The sequence below is a fragment of the Acanthopagrus latus genome, chromosome 5 (genome assembly GCF_904848185.1).
Source record: "Acanthopagrus latus isolate v.2019 chromosome 5, fAcaLat1.1, whole genome shotgun sequence".
NCBI lineage: Eukaryota > Metazoa > Chordata > Actinopteri > Spariformes > Sparidae > Acanthopagrus > Acanthopagrus latus.
The window spans coordinates 27,219,799-27,241,755 of NC_051043.1; the positions used below are offsets into that span (position 1 = coordinate 27,219,799).

Here is a 21,957-nt window from a genome sequence, read left to right on the forward strand (position 1 = left end):
AATTTTTATGTTAATCTGAACAGAAACTCAGAGATTCTCCGAAGCAGATAATGGCTCCGTATTACGGTAAAATCATCCTGGATCTTTGGCAGAGAGATTTCTCACATTGACATTCAGTGGAAGAGCTCCAGGATTTGTGTCTCGATTTCATTAGCAAAACAGTCTCGGCTCCCTCGTTTGTAGCACTGAGACCTGTTCTGATGTAAGACTAACCTGTCTAGACTGTTTGGAAGGACGCGACATACCGAAAGCGGCTGTCTGGAGATAATCATATTGATTTAAAAAGAACAACTATATGTATTTATATCTTGTAATTCTGATTAATTTATATTGGAACTCTTCTCTAAAGAGATTCTTCATACTGTCACATCTTCAACTGTGAGGGGAAATTGTTCACATTCACATCAAGGCTCCAACTTATGGATTTAAATTCACATAGCTTCATTTTAGGGGTCACAAGTTAAAAAAGAAGGGTTGGAGCCCAACTTCTGCTTGACGTAACAGGTAAATATTCTCAGCTAAATGCTAAACGGCAGGTTGTTTTCCACATTAGAGCGACAGAAGCTGATGTCAGAGAGGTTTCTGTGATTGCAGCGCAGTATCTGTAGGTAATCCTGCAACAGCCAGTGCAAAGAGACAGAAGGGGGAACAGTTTGTGCCCAGACTCATTTCAGATGTAGAGATAGACTGTGTCATGAAGTTATTACAGACATTTTCAGTCCCTCTGCAGACGCACAGCAGCGAAACACGGTCTTTAAAAACGAGCTCACAAACAGTTTAAAGACGGTGAGAGTCGACTTTCTGCCCTCGTATCTTCCCATTCATGCTTCACGATGCCTGTTTCTTCCCCGCTCACACACACACACACACGCACACGCACACAATCGATCTCTTTTGCAAGTGATGATCCTTTGAGTCGTCCGTTGCAGAGGATCTCCGTGACCTGGATGCTGATCTCAGGCACGCTCACGCACACACGCACATACAGTACGTATACATTGAGTTTTCGAATGCTGCAGTCCACCAGCGAGGGTGGTGATGTCATTCTGTCTGCTGCAGCGCCCGGCAGAGGAGGCAAAGCATGGTGGGGAGAAAGAGAGACAGAGACTGAGAGAGAGAAATGTAAGAAGAAGAAGAAGAAGCGAGGGATGGAGGAGAGAGAGAAGGCGAGATAAAGAGGAGGAGAGGGGAGTTCAGGGCAGAGGATTTTCTGTGATGAGATAGGGGAATAATTTGACTTGGTAATTTGGAGCTTCATTATAAGGAGCCTGGCACCGTCTCTGCCGGAGGACATTTGCACGCACATTGCACGACAGCGTGTGCTGATATTGTTAACGTTAACCGCGGAGCAGCTGAGCAGGTTTATTGTCTGTTTCTGTTGCAGACAGAATGATTAATGTGCAGGCTCTTTTTTTTTTTTTTTTCCCCTCCCCGAAGACCCCAAAAGCTTGTCTGCTCTCTACAGGGACAATCAGGGGGACACACATTCATCTAAAGTCCGGCGAGATGTAGCAGAGGAACCACCACAGAACATTTTTAGCCTGTGACATGTGCACTGCACCTGTTTGTGTCGGGCGGTGCGTGGATGGGTGCGGTTCCCCTGCATCCTTATCTCACCACGCCACACGCTCACTTCTTGACGTAAACAGATAGAAACAGAAACAAGTTAAGAATTTTTAAAAAAAAAAAAAATAAAAACACAGGACTGGCAAACAAGAAAGTGAATTTGCTGTAACCAGCGACATCTTGAAGCAGTCTGTAGTGTGAGAGTCTCTGCGGTGTTGTAAACTTCAACAGGCTTGTTTCTTTGGGGGGGCAGTGAAGTGAGTCCAGCAGAGGGGCCTCAGTCAGGGTTCACCGTGGTGTTACCATGCCACCATTTGCTGTGGGATCGTGTATATTGTGTCAGGTTGTGTGTCTGTGTGTGTCCTCGCATCAGCTGTATTTGCTCCTGCTTCAACCGAGGGATTTTTCTCGTATCACCATGACAGCCTCCGCAAACATTTCACGCTACAGAAAGTATAAGAATAAGAATATAAGTACAACACCTCAAAGTGAGAGAGGAGATGTTTTCAGCTGTGGTTTTATTCCACTGTGAACCACTGTTGTTAAAACCACCCAGTTATACTATAAATTTAACAATATCGTGTTAAGTGACTCATAAAATAGTACTTGAGTAAAAGTAAAGTATCAGATATTAAATGAACTTAAGTATCAAGTAGAAGTAAAATGAAATTGGAGCTGATATTCAAGATTTTTCTCATTAAATCAAAGATAAGATACATTAACATGAAATTGTTCTACTTTGACTGTGACGCAGCATGAAATCAGCAAAGTAACTAAAGTTATCAAATCATTTTAGTGGAGTTAAAATACAGTATTTGCCTCGAAAACGCAGTTAAGTTAAGTATGAAGTAGCAGTAAATGTACTCAGTTACATTCAGTCACTGGATGTAACATGTTGTGAAATAGTTGGAAGGTTACTTGAACGATGTTACAGACGCCAAACGAGGGCAGAAAGATGCAGAGCAGCAGACTAAATGCTATTTTTTTTGTTTTTCTTTCATTATGTAACACCACCGCATGTAACCTGTTCACAACGCAGCATACTTGCCGTCGGTTTGTACACACAGCCCGACTGCAGCGTGTACAAGTCTTGCGTAACTCTTATCGCCTCTTATTTTTTAATGCGTGCCTCCAACGTACACAACACGTCCGTCTGTGTACGTTCACAGAGATTCATTTGTGGAAACTGCGCTGTTTCTCTGTGCACTGATCGTAACTCTGACAGGTGTGTGTGTGTGTGTGTGTGTGTGTGTGTGTGTGGGAGGTGTCCTGGGGTCAGTCTGTTGCTCTGCAGCGGTGTAGAGGAGGGAGGTTTGTGAGTTTGAAAGTGAGCGAGTGAGAGAGTCTAATGGAGAGGGAGAACACGGCTCACCAACACATCTTGGCAACTGTGAGTAAATACAACTGTTAGCTGAGACTCTGGAGCAGAGAGAGAGAGCAGTCGAGGGACTTTTTTACTGCCTTCTGTATCTTAATTATCAAAATATCATACAGCTGACTCGTAGCTCCAGTTTGATGCATTACAGAACAACATGTACACTGTTTTTATTCTTCTTTTGTGTGTGTGTGTGTGTGTGTGTGTGTGTGTGTGTGTGTGTGTGTGTGTGTGTGTGTGTGTGTGTGTGTGTGGGAACGTCTAACAGTGTTTTTTTTTTTTTTTTCCTGTCAGCATGTGTGAGTGTGTGACTCAGAGGCTTTGTGCTGCAGTGTAGTTGTCTTAGTCTGGAAGCTAAAAACAAAAAAACATCTTATGAGAGTGACAGCGCTCAGAGGCGAGGAGTGGCGCTCCGCATGAGTCAGTGAAGAAGAAGAAGAAGAAGAAGAAGAAGAAGAAGAAGAAGAAGAAGAAGAAGAAGAAGAAGCAGCTCGGGGATTTATTACTTCTCGGCACAGGAAGCTGCACGCTGTGTGAAGTTCATCTGATAAGTCCAAACTTTGCCCTTGTATAAATTTCATCTCCACGCCAGATACGAGGAATCACAGAGAGCGAATGTTCTGCTGCTTCGATCAGCTGGAAGCTTTTCCTTTTAAACTTTTTTTTTTCTTTTTTAAAGTGAGCTCTCTCTTTGCACAGTGCTGTGCCATTGGTGTCATGCTGAGGGTGTGTTGTGTCATTTGTTGCTATGCCTCTACTTCAGGCATGTGGATCCTTTCTCTCCCTCTTTATGAAAAGAGGACCAACAACCCTGTCACAACAATGGACAACACAGCTTAAAGCAGTGTGTTATGATGTTGGGAGAAAAAAAAGCAGGCTTGTTCGGTGTTTTGGGGTTTTTTTTTCCTTGTGAGGTTTTATAAATGAATTTATCCGCTGCACAAAATGAATGGACGGCTGATTGTTTTTCCTGACCAGCATGTTGAGATAGCTGGTCGGACGGGAGGGAGGGGACGGAGAGAGGAGATTATGTAAATGAAATGGGGAAAAAAAAGGGAAAAAAGTGCTGGGTTTGCCGCAGTCGAGATTCTCCCCGTGGTTTCTCCCTCGGCCACTCCTGCTTCTCCTCCTCCTCCTCCTCCTCCTCCTCTCCTCTCCTCTCCTCTCCTCTCCTCTCCCTCGCTCTTCCCCTCGTGCCGCATGAGTGATCCTGTTTCAGCAGCACCCCTGCCTGCCTAAGAGAGGCACGAAGCCCTCAGACACAAACAAAACACAGACAAAAACACTAGACGTGCCATGTGCCGGCCCGTGAGCCAGAACTCGCCAAACTCTCTCCCTCTCTCTCTCTATTCTTTCTCCATCCACCTTGTGTCTCCCTTTCTCTCTCTCTCTTTCATTCGCACACATATAAACTCAGAGTCCAGACAAAGAGCCGACAGTCTGACGCTGCCGGTTTCATCACGCTGGGTTTTATCACCTGAGCACAGAGCGGCGGATGCACTTTTGTTTGGGAGTTATTTGGGAGTTTGTCTGCTTGCACACATTTTCAAACTGCGCCGTCCAAGAAAAAAAATCTGACGGGCGGAGTGAGACATGAGAGGAAAACTGATGGATTTACTCCTGAATGGTTTCGGTCCTTTAAATGCCTCTGAAGAGATATTAACCAAGCTCTGTCTCCCTCTCCATTTTCCCTCTCCACTCCTCTACTTTATGTGCCTTTCACTTTCTCTTATCCCCCTTATTCCCTCCTCCCCTCCTCTTTCCACACCCTCTCTCTTTTCCGCTTGCAGGCAGATGCTGGCAACAGTTTTCTCCGAGCGGCCCGATCTGGCAACCTGGACAAGGCCCTGGATCACATCAAGAATGGCATCGATATAAATACAGCCAATCAGGTGAGAGAGCTGCGCATTCCCCGTGATTGAATTGGTCAAAGTTATAGCTTCCGGCTGGCGGGCTCATCCCACCGCGAGCCAGTGATTTTTATTTATACCAGTCTTTGGCCAGGAAATTGTGCTTATCTGCAAAAAAAAAAAAAAAAAAAAAGCCAATCTTGGATTGTGCTGCGTTGTTGAGCTTGGCAGGAAGAGAAACAGAAGTATTTGAGTATTTATGAGTCTTCATGTGCCGCCGATGGCCCACAGACGAGTCCTGCCAGGGATTCGGTCGTCTCTCTTCCTGTCTGCTTTTTAACTTACTGAATTAAACTTGAGGAGGTGGACGGACAGCCCTCCTCTCGTTCAGAAACAAGAACAGCACTGTGTGAACGGAGAGGGCAGCGCTCACATGTCTATCCTGCAGTCTCCACAGATCATGTGTATCACCGTTTGTTGTATTATTATTATTTCTGTACAAATGTTTTTTGTTTTTTTTTGAGTGTCAGTGTGCATGATGTGTCGGACTCACTGTGCTGTTCTGTGCCCATCCGTCCGCCTGTGCACTCGGCCATGCACTGTCCTGTGTGTGTGCATGCTCAGGTAGACTGTTAATCAGAGGCTGGAGGTGGCAGGTAGAGTCTCTGGGGTCTCCGGGGGGGGAGGCGATAAATGGGGCAGGGGGTTCCTCCTTCGCCTCGTCTCCTCCATCCTGCCTCCTTTACTCTGACGCCTGCTCCCAGAGTGTCCAGGAAGAGGAAGCGTTAGTGGGCTCGGACCGCTGCCCTCGGGCTACTGAAGCTCGGTGTGTGTTTGTGTGTGTGTGTGTGTGTGAGACAGAGATTCCTCTGGCTCATTAATCTAACTTAGTCATGCTTTCCCTTCCATTCACCTCCTCAACATTTTGTAATTATTGCTGGTAATGCTGCTGTCAGGGTTTCTATGAGGCTTATTTTTTAGGCCCCCTCGTAACAACACGGTCATTCATGTGCGGTGACACCGTACAGCGGCCTCACGACTGATGGAGGGAGACACCTCATGGAGCAAAATCTAGATTACATACAGAAATACAGTCTGATAACACAGTGTTTGGCTTTTGTTTCATTTCATTGATGATACTGAACTTGTTGTTTTTCACTGTTTTGGTGTTAAATGTGAGTTTAAGTGATGATCTGCAAGGTTTGTTTGTTTTCTTGCTCCAAGAAAAATCAAATATTCCACCAGGAAATTTGGTGCAATCACAGTATTGTGTTGTTTTCCTCAAACACAGTTTCTCTGTGACCATCGGATGGCAGCAAAATTAGGAAATCTACAATTTGACACATACTGGCTTTATTTTTGCACTGATACTTTAATTTAAAGCGTCTTCTATTTCTAATGAACGCAGGTTAATCTCTACAGTTTATTTGAACAGTTGTGGATTGTCGCTTAAACTACAGCGATGAGAGTACTGTTGTTTTTGGTCGTGTGGCTGCAATCCATTGCAAGTGGGAAGTCGAAATTTCCCGAGTCGGTATTTTAAATGTGTCCCAGTGCGTTTGGTCGACGCCCACAGCAAACTGATGTTTTATAAAGGCAGATCTGTGAACAGCAGCAGCTGATTTAACAGATTAGGACTCTTAAAAAGAGAAAAGCAGCAGTAAGCTCCTACAACAGGCTCGCAAAGACTTTCATCCAGAACGAATCAACTGAACATAGACTTGAGGTTTTCGACCTGGGAGGCTGTACCAACGCACCTCCAGAGGGTCTTTTTTTTTTTTCCCAGAGTTCAATGGATTGCAGCATCGGTCCTGATTCTGTATGAATGTATGTATGTATGTATGTACAGTCTGATGGGAGGCTTGACTGTGGCAGGTGTGTTTCCTTGTCTGAGTGGACACCAGGACACCAGGCTCACTCCTGCCCTCCCCTCGTTGTGTTTTCCTTCCTCTTCGGCTCCTAACCGCTGCTCCGCTCTCCTCTCTCCTCCTGTTCGTGGACTGTTTTCTAACTCATCTCCAGATTTTTTTAATTTATTTTTTTCTTTTATTTCTTGCTCTCCCCCTCCCTCCTCTCTTGCCTCCCCTCCCCTCCCCTCCCCTCCCCTCCCCTCTCTCCTCTGTCTGCAGTAGAGTGATGGTGTGCTGTGGTCTCCCCACTCAGAGGAATAATATCAGTGGTGTGGGAAAGGTCCAACCTCACATGTCCTGTGCGGCTGAAGGAAGGCTGTGTGAGGTCAGACCTATCCCACACGGCTCGTATTCTTCCCAGCCACGAGACCAGCGGCCTGCCATCCCCCTCCCGTCCTCCTCCTCCTCCTCCTCCTCTTTCTCCTCCTCCTACACCTCCTCTCACCATCATTAATCAAATGAAAATGTTCCCTCCTTGATTTCATCCCTGTAGACATTGTTTTTGCTAATGACCACTCTGACAGTACTGCATGCGTGGTGTCCAGTGTAAGTATCTGCCTGCTTCGGTTCGTGAGTCACCGTAATCAAAAACAAGTTTTTAGTCGGCATGGCCTACATGTGACTGTGTGTGTATATGTGTGGTAATTTCTCTCATATTAAGACTCATTGGAGTTGGTGGTGTGTTGAGGACCCTTCAGTATGAGGTCTACTCTGCTCTCTCACTCAGAATGGGCTGAACGGGCTTCATCTGGCCTCGAAAGAAGGCCACGTCAAAATGGTGCTGGAGCTGCTCCACAATGGAATCGTTCTGGAGACCACCACGAAGGTAAAACGTCAATCTTTACTCCTCAGAAGGTCACGGATCGGTCAGTAGCCCCGCCAAGATATAGTCCCACATATAGACGCTGTAAAACTATAATGTGCTGGTTTATACACGGATTAAAGGTCCAGTGTGTAGGATTTAGAAGGGAAACAGAATACAACACCTGTAGTTGTGTTTTTATTAGTGTATCATCAGCTGAAACTCAACCGAAACTCGTTTTCGTTACCTTAGAATGAGACTTGAGCCCTCTAACACAGTCAGCCCTGTTGTTTCTACAGTAGCCCAGAAGGGACAAACCATGCGCCATGCGAAGGCTGTCCCAATTCAAAGGCTCCTACAAATGCAGCCTTCTTTTCCCACTTTTTGGAGGATGCATCACTACTATCCTTCGTGGCCTCAGATATCCCAAGATTCTTTGCACACCAGAAAAAGAAGAAAGAAAGAGAGAAAATGGCGACATCGCATGGCGTAGGTCGTCACTTTCGCGGGCCTGGGCGCCAGAAATCATGAAATCAACCAGGAAATGCTCCAAAAGCTAGACTGTCCTGTTTAACAACGGCTGGTGGAGTTAACAAGGTCTCTCTGAAGGACTCGCCTTCGAAAACCTCAAAGGCCGGGTCCTTCGAAGGATGCAGACCCTGAATTGAGACACAGAATCTGGTTCTACAAAGTGAGGGTGTTTAAGGTGGCCATCATGGGAAAAGAAAAAGGAGTTTGCATTCGATTGCAATCTACAACCTCACTGCTGGATGCCACTCTCACGCAATCTAAATTTATGTAATCATCCACAAGAAAGCAAATTAGTGTATTTCCCCAAATCGTGAGCCGTTCCTCAATTTTTACCTCATTAAACTGTGTCTTTAAATGAAAAAGTCATGTTTTTACCCTGGCTAGGTATCACTTTGTATATTGTTATTTATACAAGAGACAAACAGGACACGGCCGCAGTAAAAAAAAAAATAAACAGCATATAGTAAATACAGAAGGCGAGCCCCAGAAGTCCCTGTAAAAATAGGAGTGTACACGCTCATCCGAACCAAAAAGGGCAGGTGCTGAGTGGAAAGTGTGCCAGACGTGACATAAAAAGACCAAAGAAGAGACGTTTGGAGCAGCTCGGCTCTACGTCAGACCAACTACAACCCCCAACAAGTCCCAACGAGAATAAATAAAAGGGCGTGACGTCAAAAGTAAAAGGCTGTCGGGGATGTTTTCTCTATAATTATCCGTGTGACTGTGTGCTCTGGTTCTGGTGTGTCTGTGTTTAAACAGAAAGGGAACACGGCGCTGCACATCGCGGCCCTGGCGGGGCAGGAGCAGGTGGTCACGGAGCTGGTTAACTACGGGGCCAATGTCAACGCTCAGTCCCAGGTGAGACTCGGCGCTGCTCTCGCCGCGGCGATCCAGGACGGAAAAAAAAACAAAACAAAACTATGTGAACTTTATTGTGAAGCCGTTGTTTCTACTGCAGTTCCATCTGTTAACACGTGTCTCTGTTCCTATATTTCTGTGTGTTGATGTTTCCTCTCTGTGTACATCCTTGTGCATCCGTGACTTGTCTTCCCTTCTCTCTGTGGCTTGTGTCTCCTCTGCCGCTGCTGTGCGTGTGTGCGTGCGTGCGTGTGTGTGTTTGTGCGTCTTCCTGAGACAGAAGGGTTTCACTCCACTCTACATGGCTGCACAAGAAAACCATCTAGAGGTTGTGAAGTTTCTTCTGGAGAACGGAGCCAATCAGAGCATTCCAACTGAGGTACTGAAGAACTGAGAGACGTTTTCAAAGACGAAAGCCCCTAAATTCCTCCCCCCACAGATCCCATCCTTGCTGATCGCTGTGTTTCCATTGTGTTTCGTTCTCATGAGCCTCTCTTCTCGCATCTTTCTAATGTTTTACCCCCTGCCGAGTCGAACCGGTCGTCTGACTCTCTTCTTGTGCGCTGCAGGACGGATTCACTCCTCTCGCCGTCGCTCTTCAGCAGGGACACGAGAATGTCGTCGCCTTGCTCATCAACTACGGCACCAAGGGAAAGGTCCGCCTCCCTGCGCTGCACATTGCAGCACGCAACGACGACACACGCACAGCCGCAGTGCTTCTGCAGAACGACCCCAATCCTGATGTACTCAGCAAGGTAACATGACTGTACCTGTATACAGCCGGTAAAGACAACTGCGTTTAGTGTCCTTGTTTCTAAAGCGAAAAGCTAATGAGCGTGACATGAACTCACCCTGATGTGTCCCGGCAGACTGGATTCACGCCCCTCCACATTGCTGCACACTATGAAAACTTGAACGTAGCTCAGCTGCTGCTCAACAGAGGAGCCAATGTCAACTTCACCCCAAAGGTACAGAATAACTAATGCTGTTTCCGAGGTCTCATCTCTGAAAGTCCTTGCTGTCTGCCCGTCTGAGTGCATCTGTTTCTCTCTGCAGAATGGCATCACTCCTCTGCACATCGCATCCAGACGGGGGAATGTGATCATGGTCCGGCTCCTGCTGGACAGAGGGGCTCAGATCGATGCCAAGACCAAGGTGCAGCAGACATCTTTCATGCCCCTTCACTAAATCTTTAATTCCCTTTACTCTTTCTAACGTGATGCATCATTAACTAAATCAGTAACAATCCTCGCCCTGCAGGATGAGCTGACTCCTCTGCACTGCGCAGCCAGAAACGGTCATGTCAGGATTATAGAGATCCTGCTGGACCATGGAGCCCCCATCCAGGCAAAGACCAAGGTAATCCAGCTACATAGAAGATTACTCTTTAAAATGAACACTGTCTGGTTCGGGAAAGATTTCAAATCAGCTGAACTTTTATTTTAGCAGAAAGAGACACTGGAGGACGTGGGTGAAGTCCCATCCTTTGGACTGTCACTAAACATCAAATCAAGTCCTTCACAAAGAAATCCACAGTCCAGCAGCGTCAGACAACTTAAATAAATCATCCACAGCCTTGTCTTGGCAACCGTGAGAGACTGGGAAGGTTTCATTTTTCACGTCAGGTTACAATCCGTTCAGATATGGCCAATAAAAAAAGCGATTAAAACAAATTAAGTGATGCACAAAACACATTTTGACATAGAGCCCCTTGAAGTGAATAAAACAGACCGAGTGTTCTCCTCGTGCTGCTGCTTCTCGCTCCGACAGTTTGCTTCCTGTTTTTGCAAAGGATGAGAGAATCCAACACGTGTTCTTGTTTTGTTTTTGTTATTTTGCAGAATGGCCTGTCTCCAATCCACATGGCAGCACAGGGGGACCACATGGACTGCGTCAAACAGCTTCTGCAGTACAACGCAGAGATTGATGACATCACGTTGGACCACCTCACCCCTCTGCATGTGGCGGCACACTGCGGCCACCACCGCATGGCCAAAGTGCTGCTGGACAAAGGAGCCAAACCCAACTCTCGGGCACTGGTCCGTGACAGACACACTGACGTGAACACACACACACAGTGTTGTGCTTTTAGTCTTTGCAGTGATGATAATCGTCTCGTCGTCGTTGTTGTTGTTGTTTTTTACAGAATGGCTTCACTCCTTTGCACATTGCTTGTAAAAAGAACCACATGCGTGTGATGGATCTCCTGCTGAAACACTCGGCATCACTAGAAGCTGTGACTGAGGTGAGAGAACAGGAAAAAAAAAAAAGGCTTCGCAATAACAGCTCATCATTGTAGCGAATTTGATTTACACGCGTTTGTGATGTTCCTCTTTTGCTTCTGAACAGTCCGGTCTGACACCCCTGCATGTGGCGTCATTTATGGGTCATCTCAACATTGTGAAAATCCTGCTGCAGAAAGGAGCGTCCCCCAGCGCCTCCAATGTGGTGAGCGTCCTCCTGAAGATCACCAGCTCCCCTCTGAACCACTGACGATGTTGTTGTTGTTGTTGTTGTCACTGCGATGAATCTGATTGTTTTGTCCTCCTCCACGTGAGCAGAAAGTGGAGACTCCTCTCCATATGGCATCTCGGGCAGGACACTATGAGGTGGCGGAGTTTTTGCTGCAGAATTCGGCGCCGGTGGATGCCAAGGCCAAGGTAGGAATTTCACACGCTACACGATCGGCGTATCCGTGAAAGAGTCATCATATTAGCCACAGATTAAACGCCCTTAAAGTGTCTTTTTGTAACGCATTCAAGTGTTCATTTAGAAAGCTGGCGTTAAGAGAAAACAGGGGTATCCGTGTAATTTTAATTTTACTCCTACACACCGCAGGCTCGTTTTACTCTTCATGTATCAAGTGCAGATCATAGTGAGAAATTAAAACAAGACGATGAAGTCACCGGCAGCGCCTCAACATTTCCTGATTATTCTCTCCTCCCTGGCCAGGATGACCAAACCCCTCTGCATTGTGCCGCCCGGATGGGCCACAAGGAGCTAGTCAAGCTGCTGCTGGAGCAAAAAGCCAACCCCAACTCCACCACCACAGCAGGACACACACCCCTACACATCGCTGCCCGGGAAGGTCATGTACAAACTGTGCGTATCCTGCTAGACATGGAGGCTCAGCAGACCAAGATGACCAAGGTAAAGCCTGCCAGTGTACCCGTCACTGCACAGAGCTGCGAGTTTGTCTAGAAGCTGTCGGCCTAAATAGATGTTGTGCATCTGCTCTGCAGAAAGGCTTCACTCCGCTCCACGTGGCGTCAAAGTACGGGAAGGTGGATGTAGCAGAGCTGTTGTTGGAGCGAGGCGCTAACCCCAACGCTGCTGGGAAGGTAAGAAAAACACAAAGAGCCTGAGAGTATGAAGTTGAAAGATAATCTGAGCTTTGTTTGATCCACAACTTGTGATTCTGTGTTTGCAGAATGGTCTGACTCCGCTGCACGTCGCTGTCCATCACAACAACCTAGATGTTGTTAACTTGCTTGTCAGCAAGGGCGGGTCGCCGCACAGCGCAGCCAGGGTGAATAAAGACGAGACGCACGCATGATTCACGCTGAGAGGCCCCGTGTCATTCATATTTTCCTCTAACTATAACTCGTGTCTGTGCTCCAGAACGGCTACACTGCCCTCCACATAGCATCCAAGCAGAACCAGGTGGAGGTGGCTAACAGCCTGCTGCAGTACGGAGCTTCAGCCAATGCTGAGTCACTGCAGGGAGTCACACCTCTCCACCTGGCGTCGCAGGAAGGAAGGCCCGACATGGTGTCCCTGCTCATCTCCAAACAGGCCAACGTCAACCTCGGAAACAAGGTCCGTCTGTAACATGGTCCTGATTTGTTTTGTGTTTTCAATGTTTCTGACCTTTTGAATCCGGTGTTCCCCGCAGAGTGGACTGACTCCACTGCATCTGGTGGCGCAGGAAGGACATGTTGGTATCGCAGACATCTTGGTGAAGCAAGGGGCCTCGGTCTACGCCGCCACACGGGTAAGACCTCTCACATCTCTTATGTCAGACAAAAAAAAACCAACAATTTAAACTGCTCGGGTTGAGAGAGAGCTTCACCTTGAACTCCTGGAGGGTTATCAAACACTTCTTTAAGTGCAGAAGCTACTTGAGCCGTCCACTGTGTCGATGTGATGTGGCATAAATAGCCTGGTGATCTCACAGCAGAGGGTCGTGTTACCGTCAGTGTACTGGAGGGCTTCACATCGCTCAGACTTCCAGAGCTCAGAGAAGATCTACAGCAGTGTTTGAAATGAAGTTTTATCAGATTAATGTAGATAAAAGTTAGTAAATCTTAATTTATGTGCAGATTATATAACAACAACACCGCAAACCAAATCCTCAGCAATGAACACTGAACAAGATTAGACCATTTTAGGTGGTATTGTTTGTTTTGAGGCTCTTTTACTGGAATCATTAAAACCTCGAAGTGTTATTATTGTTATTTCTCTATTGTTTACTCCTAAATCGCAGCCCGAATGCAAATTTTTATCACTGCTCTGCTCTCAAAGTGATTCTACTGTGTGGATCCGAACCATCAGTTTATGTAATATTCATGAACCATTCAATTCTCCGAATAGGACCAAATCTACATAAAGTATTCAAATTAAAAGGTCGTTAAGACACTCGAGTTGTAAAGTAATTTTGCGTTTCAGACGTCTCACTATGTTTCTCTCTCTCTCTCGCTCGCCGTCAGATGGGATACACCCCTCTCCATGTGGCGTGTCACTATGGCAACATCAAGATGGTGAAGTTCCTCCTGCAGCAACAGGCCAACGTCAACAGCAAGACGAGGGTGAGTGCCTCCTTCTGGTCTGAGGTGGAACTGCAGCAAAGTCAGCAAAGGCATGAGTCACACTGTTACACGGAGTACGAGTACGGATGATATGAATCTAACTACTGCATCAGTGCCAAAGTAGAAAAAAAACACAGATTCTGGATATAAGATGTGATAATATGCTGTAATTTACTTTAACTGACATACTTTAAGACTTTTACTTAAGTGCCATTGGTGTGAGCGACTTTCTCGTTAACCAAAATCATATTTCTGTAGGAAATCTTTATCTTTACTCAAGTATTTATACAACACAGGCTACAACTCATTATTATTTAATTACTGAGTATTGACAGATTACTTCAATCTATGAAATTATCAGAAAACCATACAAATTTCTATCTCAAGTTCACATTTCTCTCTTTGTCAGAAATATTAAATTTATCACCATTAAACACAGAAAAAAACAGAAACTATTTGAGCCAGTTTGCTGGAGCCAGTGGATATTTAAAATGTTGTTTAAGTTTTGACAGATTATTCAAATTGTTGCATATGAATTTTCTGCTGATCTGCTAATTTCAGATTTTACATTTCAGATAAACTCAGATTACAGTCGTCCGTTAATTTGAAGGAACTGTTAACTTCCTTTTTAATTAAATAAACTGGTGTTTGTCACAACTTGGACCAGCTGCGCTCGATCATTTAGAGAAAAGATGTTATCTGGATGTATCTTAGCTTTAATAGATTTAACATCGAGGTGTTTGTCTCTCCTGCAGCTCGGCTACACTCCTCTGCACCAGGCTGCCCAGCAGGGACACACAGACATCGTGACGCTGCTGCTGAAGCACGGCGCTCAGCCCAACGAGACAACAACAGTGAGCGTGAACCGTCCTCGTGTCTTCCTCTAAAATGATCCGTAAAGTTTGGTCATGACAGATCTGATCCCTCTGCTGCTCTCTGTCTGACAGAATGGCACCTCGGCCCTCGCCATCGCGAAGAGGTTGGGCTACATCTCTGTGATCGACGTCCTGAAGCTCGTCACTGAGGAGACGGTGTCCATGGTGAGATGTTTAGAAATAATCACATGGACATGCTGATTAAATAGTTTAAACCTGACGTTGTATTTGTAACACTTCATACTTCACACTTTGCCCTGCAGACGACCACGGAGAAACATCGCATGAGTTTCCCAGAAACAGTGGACGAGATCCTCGACGTGTCTGAGGATGAAGGTAGAGCACCGCAGTCATTAAACTCATCACTCAGGAAACAGTCGACCAGTATTACTTCCTCTTCTCAAGGCTGATTTTATGATGTTGAATCAGTTTCGTAAGATATTCATTTTTTTTTCCAATTCCTTTTTTTGCCTTTTGCCCTTTTTTAGGAATTGCACAGCTAACATTAGGTATGAATGTCTTTCCTTTCTTTGTGCGGCATTCATAGGTCGTTGTTTTAAAGTGTGTGTGGCTCCATTTCAAGCTCACTTGCTCCATCTTTATCTCCCTCTCTCCCTCCTCTCTCCCTCCTTTCTCTCTCTCTCCCACTGAAGTGGTGCTCACTGTGATGGTGGCTCTGGTTTCTCATTGGCATGCACCCATAGCACCCATGTCAATAACACCCTCATTCTCTAACTCTCCAGGTGTCCCTTTTACCTCCATGTTCTGACAGCAGTCTTGTTTTTTTTTCATAGCCATATAAAGCAGCTAATGTCACTAATGTTAAATCAAATAGAGCACATGTTTGGTTCAGACCTGCTCCGTGAGCTTGTGCAGTTCATAGTGGAGTCGTGTTGTCGTCCTGAAGTCATTGCTTTGACGTGTGTTTGTCCACAGTTGTGTTGGCATCGTGATGTCTGTCATGAACCACATCATCTGTCTTGTGTTCCTGTGTTTGTTTAGTCAGAGAGTTGGAAGGTTGATATGTATTTGTATTATCACCAGATCAGGTGTTTGTATCTGAAAGAAGTCGCTTGTATGGATGAACCAACAGGGAATTATTACCAAACCTCACAGTTAACCTACGGAGGCTTAGACCGACTTTTAGTTGATGGTTTTGCTTGTTTTTCTGCAAAAAAACCTCTTAAAAACATCATCATGTGCGACTTTCCCAGCACCAAACGGCAGGCAGACAAAGTTAGCAGAGACATTATGAACAGTGTAGTGTAGCGTTTAGCAGCTAAAGGTCCAGATAGTTAGGGAAAAGGGAAAAAAAATAAGTCTAAAAGGACTTAACGTTCATTAGGTTGATAGAAACATGACACCAAAATCATGCTAAAGAACATCGCAATGCAAAAGTGCGCACATTCTTTACTCGAGAAGAAGTTGTCAAAGTTGTCAAAGTATCTAGTAAAGTAGAAGTAATCATTCAACTTCTATACTCGGGTAAAAGTAAAGTACAGGCTGTCTACTGGCCATTTCTGTGCAAAGCGAACAAGAAAACAAGAAAATCTCGACAGAGTGCTGCAGGATCTCTGCAGATTCACGACACTAACACACCTTTTTCTTCTCCCCATTGGAGTTTCCCCCTCTGTCTGTTTCTGTCTTGTTGCGTCCTCTACTTCATTTTGTCTTGCCACCGATAACGCACCGATCCGGTTGAAATCCGTCTTCTCTTCCCACTCAAATGTTTAAAACTAAACTAACGAGCCTGTTTTGAAAACGCAAGGAGAAACAGTGAACAGAAGGAAGTATTTTTACCTCATTACTTCCCACCTCTGCAAAAACCAAAAACACCACACACTGCAGGTTTAACTTTTAAAGCCTACAGTTCAGCCGATGATGTCAGAGGACATTATGTCTCGATATTTATAGTCTCTTGATAATTCAACCGACAGATTGTCACCTTTGCTCTAAATATAGAAAGTAGCTGAGTCGCTGTCTTAAAGACACATTTCATATCCGGGTAAAATGATACTGACATGTTATCTGACGCACCGACTTGTATGATAATCAGATACGTATACGACGCGACACATGTGTATACGCGCCTCCATACGATCCCGTGTGAAGTCGAACGCGGTGTAGCGACACCCTCGACATCACTCTGGCTCCGGACCGCATACAGACGCCCTCTCACACAGGCAGTGCTGATACATGTTAATACTCTCAGGGGAGACTCGCTCTGGTTGCTGGGGATTTCTTGAAAATTACTGCATGTTTTGGGAGGTAAGTAACCGAAACCTGGATCTGAAGATTATCCCGTCTGTTCAGAGGAGAGTAGAGAGCAGCTTGTTTGAGCTGATGCTGTTTGATTGTCTCTGTTCGTATTCAAGTGTTTAAATCTCCTCATTCATCGCCGTCTGAGGCGGCTGATGTCTAAAAAAGAAAAACCGTTAGTCGGAATAACTGTTCGTTCACATGTTTGTGAATGAGATTATGATGGAAACACCAAGACTACATGTATAAGCTGTCCTCTCTCTTGGTTCAGTCCTATTTTGGATCAAAAGTGTTGGACTCAGCAGGCTACAGCTCACAACAGTGATCTGCTGTCGTCGTGTCTTGTTCTTCAAGAGTTTCTAGAGTTCTGTAGAAGTTGCTGACTAACAGTAAGAAGGTCAGTGAGCAGAGCATCGTCACTAATGTCTCATCTCACCAGTCTAACTCCCTGAATCACAGAGCCATCTCCTGAATCCTTGGTTGTCATGTGTTTCTAACCCCTCCGGTTAACCATCTTGTTCTTTTCTTTCTCTCTTTCTCTTTGTGCTGTTTCACCAACCTGACCTGCGTCTGTTCGCTCTCTTTGGCATGTTGTTCTCTGAAGGAGAGGAGCTCTTGGGGACAGAAGGGGCCAGGTACATGAAGATGGATGACATGAAAGACCATGATGACGATTTCCTCTCCCCCAAGAAATCACTGGAGTACGAGAGAGGGCTGGGCACAGCGTAAGGGGGGCTGGGGTGGGGAAGCAGGCGAGCCAAGCCAAGCTGGTAGCCACGAGCTAATAGGTGGATGGGATAGACGGGGACGCACCATAGACACTCACCCAAAAACACCAGGGATGAGCACTTGGGAGGAGACGTAGCAGGACTTCTTTGATCTGACTTTGTGTTTTGCTCTTTTTCAAAACGCAGGAATTACTCGCCAGCCATCCCGAGGATACCCCGTGTTTCCCCGGAGACCGTTATCCTGAAGGAACACGAGATAGATCAGGTACCGTACAGAAAAAAAGATCCTGCAGGGCTGCTTCAGTAGTTCAGTGTCAGATGTGTTGGAGGACGAAGGTCAGAACTGATGCATCAGAGATGATCTGACTTCATATAATCTGATTTAATCCGTCACAGTCATGTCAGAATGAAGGTAAAGCTTTTTACTGAGGTCATTATAATGAGCCTTTTAATAATAATAAAGTAATAAGGCCTTTATAAATCCTTATAAAGTGGTTATTAACATTAATAAGACTATCTAAAGTGTTAATAATAGCATTCATAGATTATAAAACGTTTGACAGTGGCAGTACACACACATTCATGGAGTTGCACTAAATAAACCTTTTCAAAACTGTTTTGTTGGTCTTATTGAGATTAAAACATAATTTATGTTGCATTTTTAACATGTAACAGTGCTTCATGCAGCTACCAGATCTAAAGTGAGAACAACTTCTTATCAAAGTTAATGAATCCTTAATTATACAACAAGAAAAAAACTCATGAAGCTTTTGTTTATGTAAAGCATCTTCTACTTTCATCCTCCTCCTCACTTGACATTGAAGGTTATTGATGTATCTTCTCCACATTCGCTGCACCTAGAAAATGAGTACAAGGGTTTCATAATTCATTCATAACAGCCGTCTCCATATCACATTAGGCAGATGATCGTGTAAGTAATACACCTCAGGGTTCGTATAAAACATTATGATAAACAGTGTTCTTCTGAGAGTGAACATTTTGTCTTTTCTGTCTGTTGTAGCAACACACTCCTCTTCCACTGCCCAAAGAATATGACGAGGACTCACTGATTCCCAGCAGCCCGGCGACCGAGACGTCAGACAACGTCAGCCCGGTCGCCAGTCCGATACACACCGGGTCAGCAGAGGAGAACGTTTCATTTCACCTAATCTCAATTTAAACGTCCGGCCTGGTGGCTAATCGTCCCATGTTTTACGTCCACTGACAGGTTCCTGGTCAGTTTTATGGTAGATGCTCGAGGCGGCTCAATGCGAGGCAGCAGGCATAACGGTCTGCGTGTCATCATACCTCCACGGACCTGTGCGGCACCAACCCGCATCACCTGCCGCCTGGTGAAGCCGCAGAAGCTGACCAGCCCCCCTCCGCTGGTGGAGGGAGAGGGGCTGGCCAGCAGGATCATCTCCCTGGGTCCGGCCAGCATGCAGTTCCTGGGGTGAGCAAGAAACTGAAACTAGAAATAGACAACATGTTGTGTTTCCCCCGACAGTCAGTTTGTTATCGCAGTTAACGTTATGGTTTGTTGCATTTGGTTCCTGAAGCAGTAACGCATGTTGATGAATGTATTTTTATTATTATTAGTTACTGATGAACATCCTGTTTGTGTGTTGCAGACCGGTGATAGTCGAGATCCCCCACTTTGCTGCTCTGGGTCGTGGTGACCGGGAGCTCGTGGTGCTGAGGAGCGAGAACGGCTCCGTGTGGAAAGAACATCGCAATCGCTACGGCGACGAGGTGCTAGAAACGATCCTCAACGGGATGGATGAGGGTGAGAGTTCAAACGTGCCGCGCCTACTCCTCACGCTGAGCATCATGTGGCGTCACGTCTTGGGAATTAAACTCTGTCCGTTCTCTCCTCAGACTTAGAAAGTCAAGAGGAGCTCGGGAAGAAGCGAATCCGCCGCATCATCTCCACCGACTTCCCCCTTTACTTCGCCGTCGTGTCACGAGTCCAGCAAGAGAGCGACCTGATCGGACCGGAGGGAGGTTCGCTGACAAGTAAACTGGTGCCGCTGGTCCAGGCCACGTTTCCCGAGACGGCAGTCACCAAACGGGTCCGCCTGGGGCTGCAGGTGAGATGGGACGATGAGGAGAAGGAAGGAGAAGAGAGGCAGAATCGTTAATGCCTGTGTTGCCTGAATAAACGCATGTTGGATGTTCTCTGATTGATCTCAGAATGACCCGATCACATCAGTGCCTGCGCCAAGTTTTTTTTTCCACCCATTTTTTTAGTTTTCTGTTGTTTATTTTGCCTTTATAGGACCTTCTTGCCCTTTATTTTCACACAGTGCATGCACCTGGCACCTTTCTACAACTGTGTCCTGCTCATTTAGCACTGATATGTTTGCTGTCTGTTTTATCTGAGGCGATGTCTTTCTCACTAATGTATTTATGACACCGGCAGAGCTCTGTATTTAGCATACGTAACACTACTTTAAGATACCTAAGTGCAGTTAGTCAAACATACTTGATAGGAAATCTTCTGCATCCCTTTGCTGCAGCCATGAACGACTGTGCTCGAGTTTGTACTGATTGTGGGTTTGTCATCATGAATATCAGGAAACTGTGCTAAAAAAAAAAAAAAGATTTTAGCCACTTTCTGTCTGTACAGCTTCAATTTTCGGGTCTTCTCAAACTTACACACCAAAGACAAGATTTTATAGGACACTTTACAACGCTCAATTATACAGTAAATACTTGTTTTTAAGCCTTTAAAAAAGGGTGATGACTTCCTGTTGTCTAATGTCCTGCTCCAACATCCTGCTGCAACAGGAAACATCCAATCAAGGAATTAATATCATTGAAACTGCTGTAAAATCAGAATTTGAGCATTTGTGGATTGTTTTTTTAAATGTCGTTAAATTGCAGATTATATTCTCTAAAAGTAACCATCCAATTATCAATCATAAGTAAAAGATATATAATAAGTATATTTATTTTCTCACAGTTTTACTAATTTCAAACCTTTTATTAAAGTTAATATAAAAGTGTATTACATGTAATATTTCTCTTTATCTCTTTTCCTGTTATGTTGTTATACTTTATTTCAAGTTTCCATTTGCATGCGATTTCCATTTCTAACACTGTGACGGCATTAATTGTTATTATTAACAGCCTGTTTTCATTTTATTGAAAGATCCTGTAATGAATATAGATCATAGGAATAGGTTGATTTTAATATCCAGATGGAAACTTGTCAGAATACGATACAGTAAACCAAAATGAAAGCTAGATTCAGTGTGAATGGACCTTCTACTGTGTGTTTATTAGACTCGTGAATGAACTGACGACGAGCTAACGATGTCTTGTGAACTAACATGTCGTAAACCTCCGAGCAGAAAACTAGTGAATGTAACCGAATGAAAATAGATATTTACAGAATGATTCTAACATTTATTTTAGAAAGTTATCTATTTATCTAAAAATGTTTCTGTGGCTCTGATGATTAAAAAAAAAACAAACAAAAAAACACAGTGCCTTTTTTTTGCTTTGATATCCATTTTGTATTCATGATTGTAAAAAGCTTCATGTTAACACACATTGTTACATCTTGCAATAAAGAAGAGTTATTAAGTCCTACAACCAAGTTGTGTTGCTATTGTCTTTCTAAGTGATTTGTGTTATTCACTGTGGACTCTCTCTCTCTTTCTCTTCATCCTTGATTTCTCCCTTTTCGGTTTTCCTCTCCTTACTCATCTACTTCCCATCTTCTCAATCTATCTGCTGTCATGTTATTCTACATGTCCCTCTTTTTTTTTTTTTGCAATTTTTTTCTATCATACCATCAAACCCGTGCCCGTGTTGCGTATCCCCTCTCTCTCTCTCCATCATTTATGTTTTGACATCAGGCTCAGCCAGTTCCAGATGAGCTGGTTGCAAAGCTGCTGGGTAACCAGGCGAACTTTAGCCCCGTGGTCACTGTGGAGCCTCGGCGGCGCAAGTTTCACCGGCCCATCGGCCTGCGTATACCTCTGCCGCCGTCCTGGAAGGAGAGCCCGCGAGACGCTGGGGAGGGCGACACCACCAGTCTGCGTCTGCTTTGCTCTGTTATAGGTACTGCATGCCACGACTGGGAGTTGTGTGGGTGGGTGAGTAAGTGTGTGTGCGTCTGTGTCAACGGGAGTCGGTTTTCCTTCCATGGCGAGGACAGATTAATGGGTCATAACTGCTGATATAAAGTGGTGAAAGTTGTTATTTTTGAGACGTCTCTGTGTGACCTTTGCTGAAGCTGAATCATCCAGTTCTGATCCTGTCTGGCTCCCAGGTGGCACAGCCCCGGCCCAATGGGAAGACATTACTGGCACCACCAAGCTTTTGTATGCCAATGAATGTGCCAGCTTCACAACCAATGTCTCAGCGCGGTAAGTTCAGCTGGCA

General features: G+C 45.1%; 1 protein-coding gene across 1 annotated transcript in view; it reads left to right on the forward strand.

The window, feature by feature from the left end:
* The window catches only part of ank1a (ankyrin 1, erythrocytic a), a 113,250-nt gene that overhangs the window by 72,707 nt on the left and 18,586 nt on the right, over nucleotides 1-21,957 (forward strand). Inside the window, exons 5-34 of the mRNA XM_037097145.1 lie at nucleotides 4,732-4,833; nucleotides 7,429-7,527; nucleotides 8,794-8,892; nucleotides 9,173-9,271; nucleotides 9,462-9,647; nucleotides 9,762-9,860; nucleotides 9,949-10,047; nucleotides 10,153-10,251; nucleotides 10,734-10,931; nucleotides 11,039-11,137; nucleotides 11,242-11,340; nucleotides 11,454-11,552; nucleotides 11,845-12,042; nucleotides 12,135-12,233; nucleotides 12,323-12,421; nucleotides 12,514-12,711; nucleotides 12,788-12,886; nucleotides 13,602-13,700; nucleotides 14,456-14,554; nucleotides 14,648-14,740; nucleotides 14,839-14,911; nucleotides 15,064-15,084; nucleotides 17,439-17,559; nucleotides 17,749-17,827; nucleotides 18,584-18,699; nucleotides 18,791-19,015; nucleotides 19,194-19,348; nucleotides 19,441-19,652; nucleotides 21,429-21,633; nucleotides 21,845-21,941. Coding sequence (XP_036953040.1) covers nucleotides 4,732-4,833; nucleotides 7,429-7,527; nucleotides 8,794-8,892; nucleotides 9,173-9,271; nucleotides 9,462-9,647; nucleotides 9,762-9,860; nucleotides 9,949-10,047; nucleotides 10,153-10,251; nucleotides 10,734-10,931; nucleotides 11,039-11,137; nucleotides 11,242-11,340; nucleotides 11,454-11,552; nucleotides 11,845-12,042; nucleotides 12,135-12,233; nucleotides 12,323-12,421; nucleotides 12,514-12,711; nucleotides 12,788-12,886; nucleotides 13,602-13,700; nucleotides 14,456-14,554; nucleotides 14,648-14,740; nucleotides 14,839-14,911; nucleotides 15,064-15,084; nucleotides 17,439-17,559; nucleotides 17,749-17,827; nucleotides 18,584-18,699; nucleotides 18,791-19,015; nucleotides 19,194-19,348; nucleotides 19,441-19,652; nucleotides 21,429-21,633; nucleotides 21,845-21,941 — 3,665 coding nt within the window. The remainder of the gene's footprint in view (nucleotides 1-4,731; nucleotides 4,834-7,428; nucleotides 7,528-8,793; nucleotides 8,893-9,172; nucleotides 9,272-9,461; nucleotides 9,648-9,761; nucleotides 9,861-9,948; nucleotides 10,048-10,152; nucleotides 10,252-10,733; nucleotides 10,932-11,038; nucleotides 11,138-11,241; nucleotides 11,341-11,453; nucleotides 11,553-11,844; nucleotides 12,043-12,134; nucleotides 12,234-12,322; nucleotides 12,422-12,513; nucleotides 12,712-12,787; nucleotides 12,887-13,601; nucleotides 13,701-14,455; nucleotides 14,555-14,647; nucleotides 14,741-14,838; nucleotides 14,912-15,063; nucleotides 15,085-17,438; nucleotides 17,560-17,748; nucleotides 17,828-18,583; nucleotides 18,700-18,790; nucleotides 19,016-19,193; nucleotides 19,349-19,440; nucleotides 19,653-21,428; nucleotides 21,634-21,844; nucleotides 21,942-21,957) is intronic.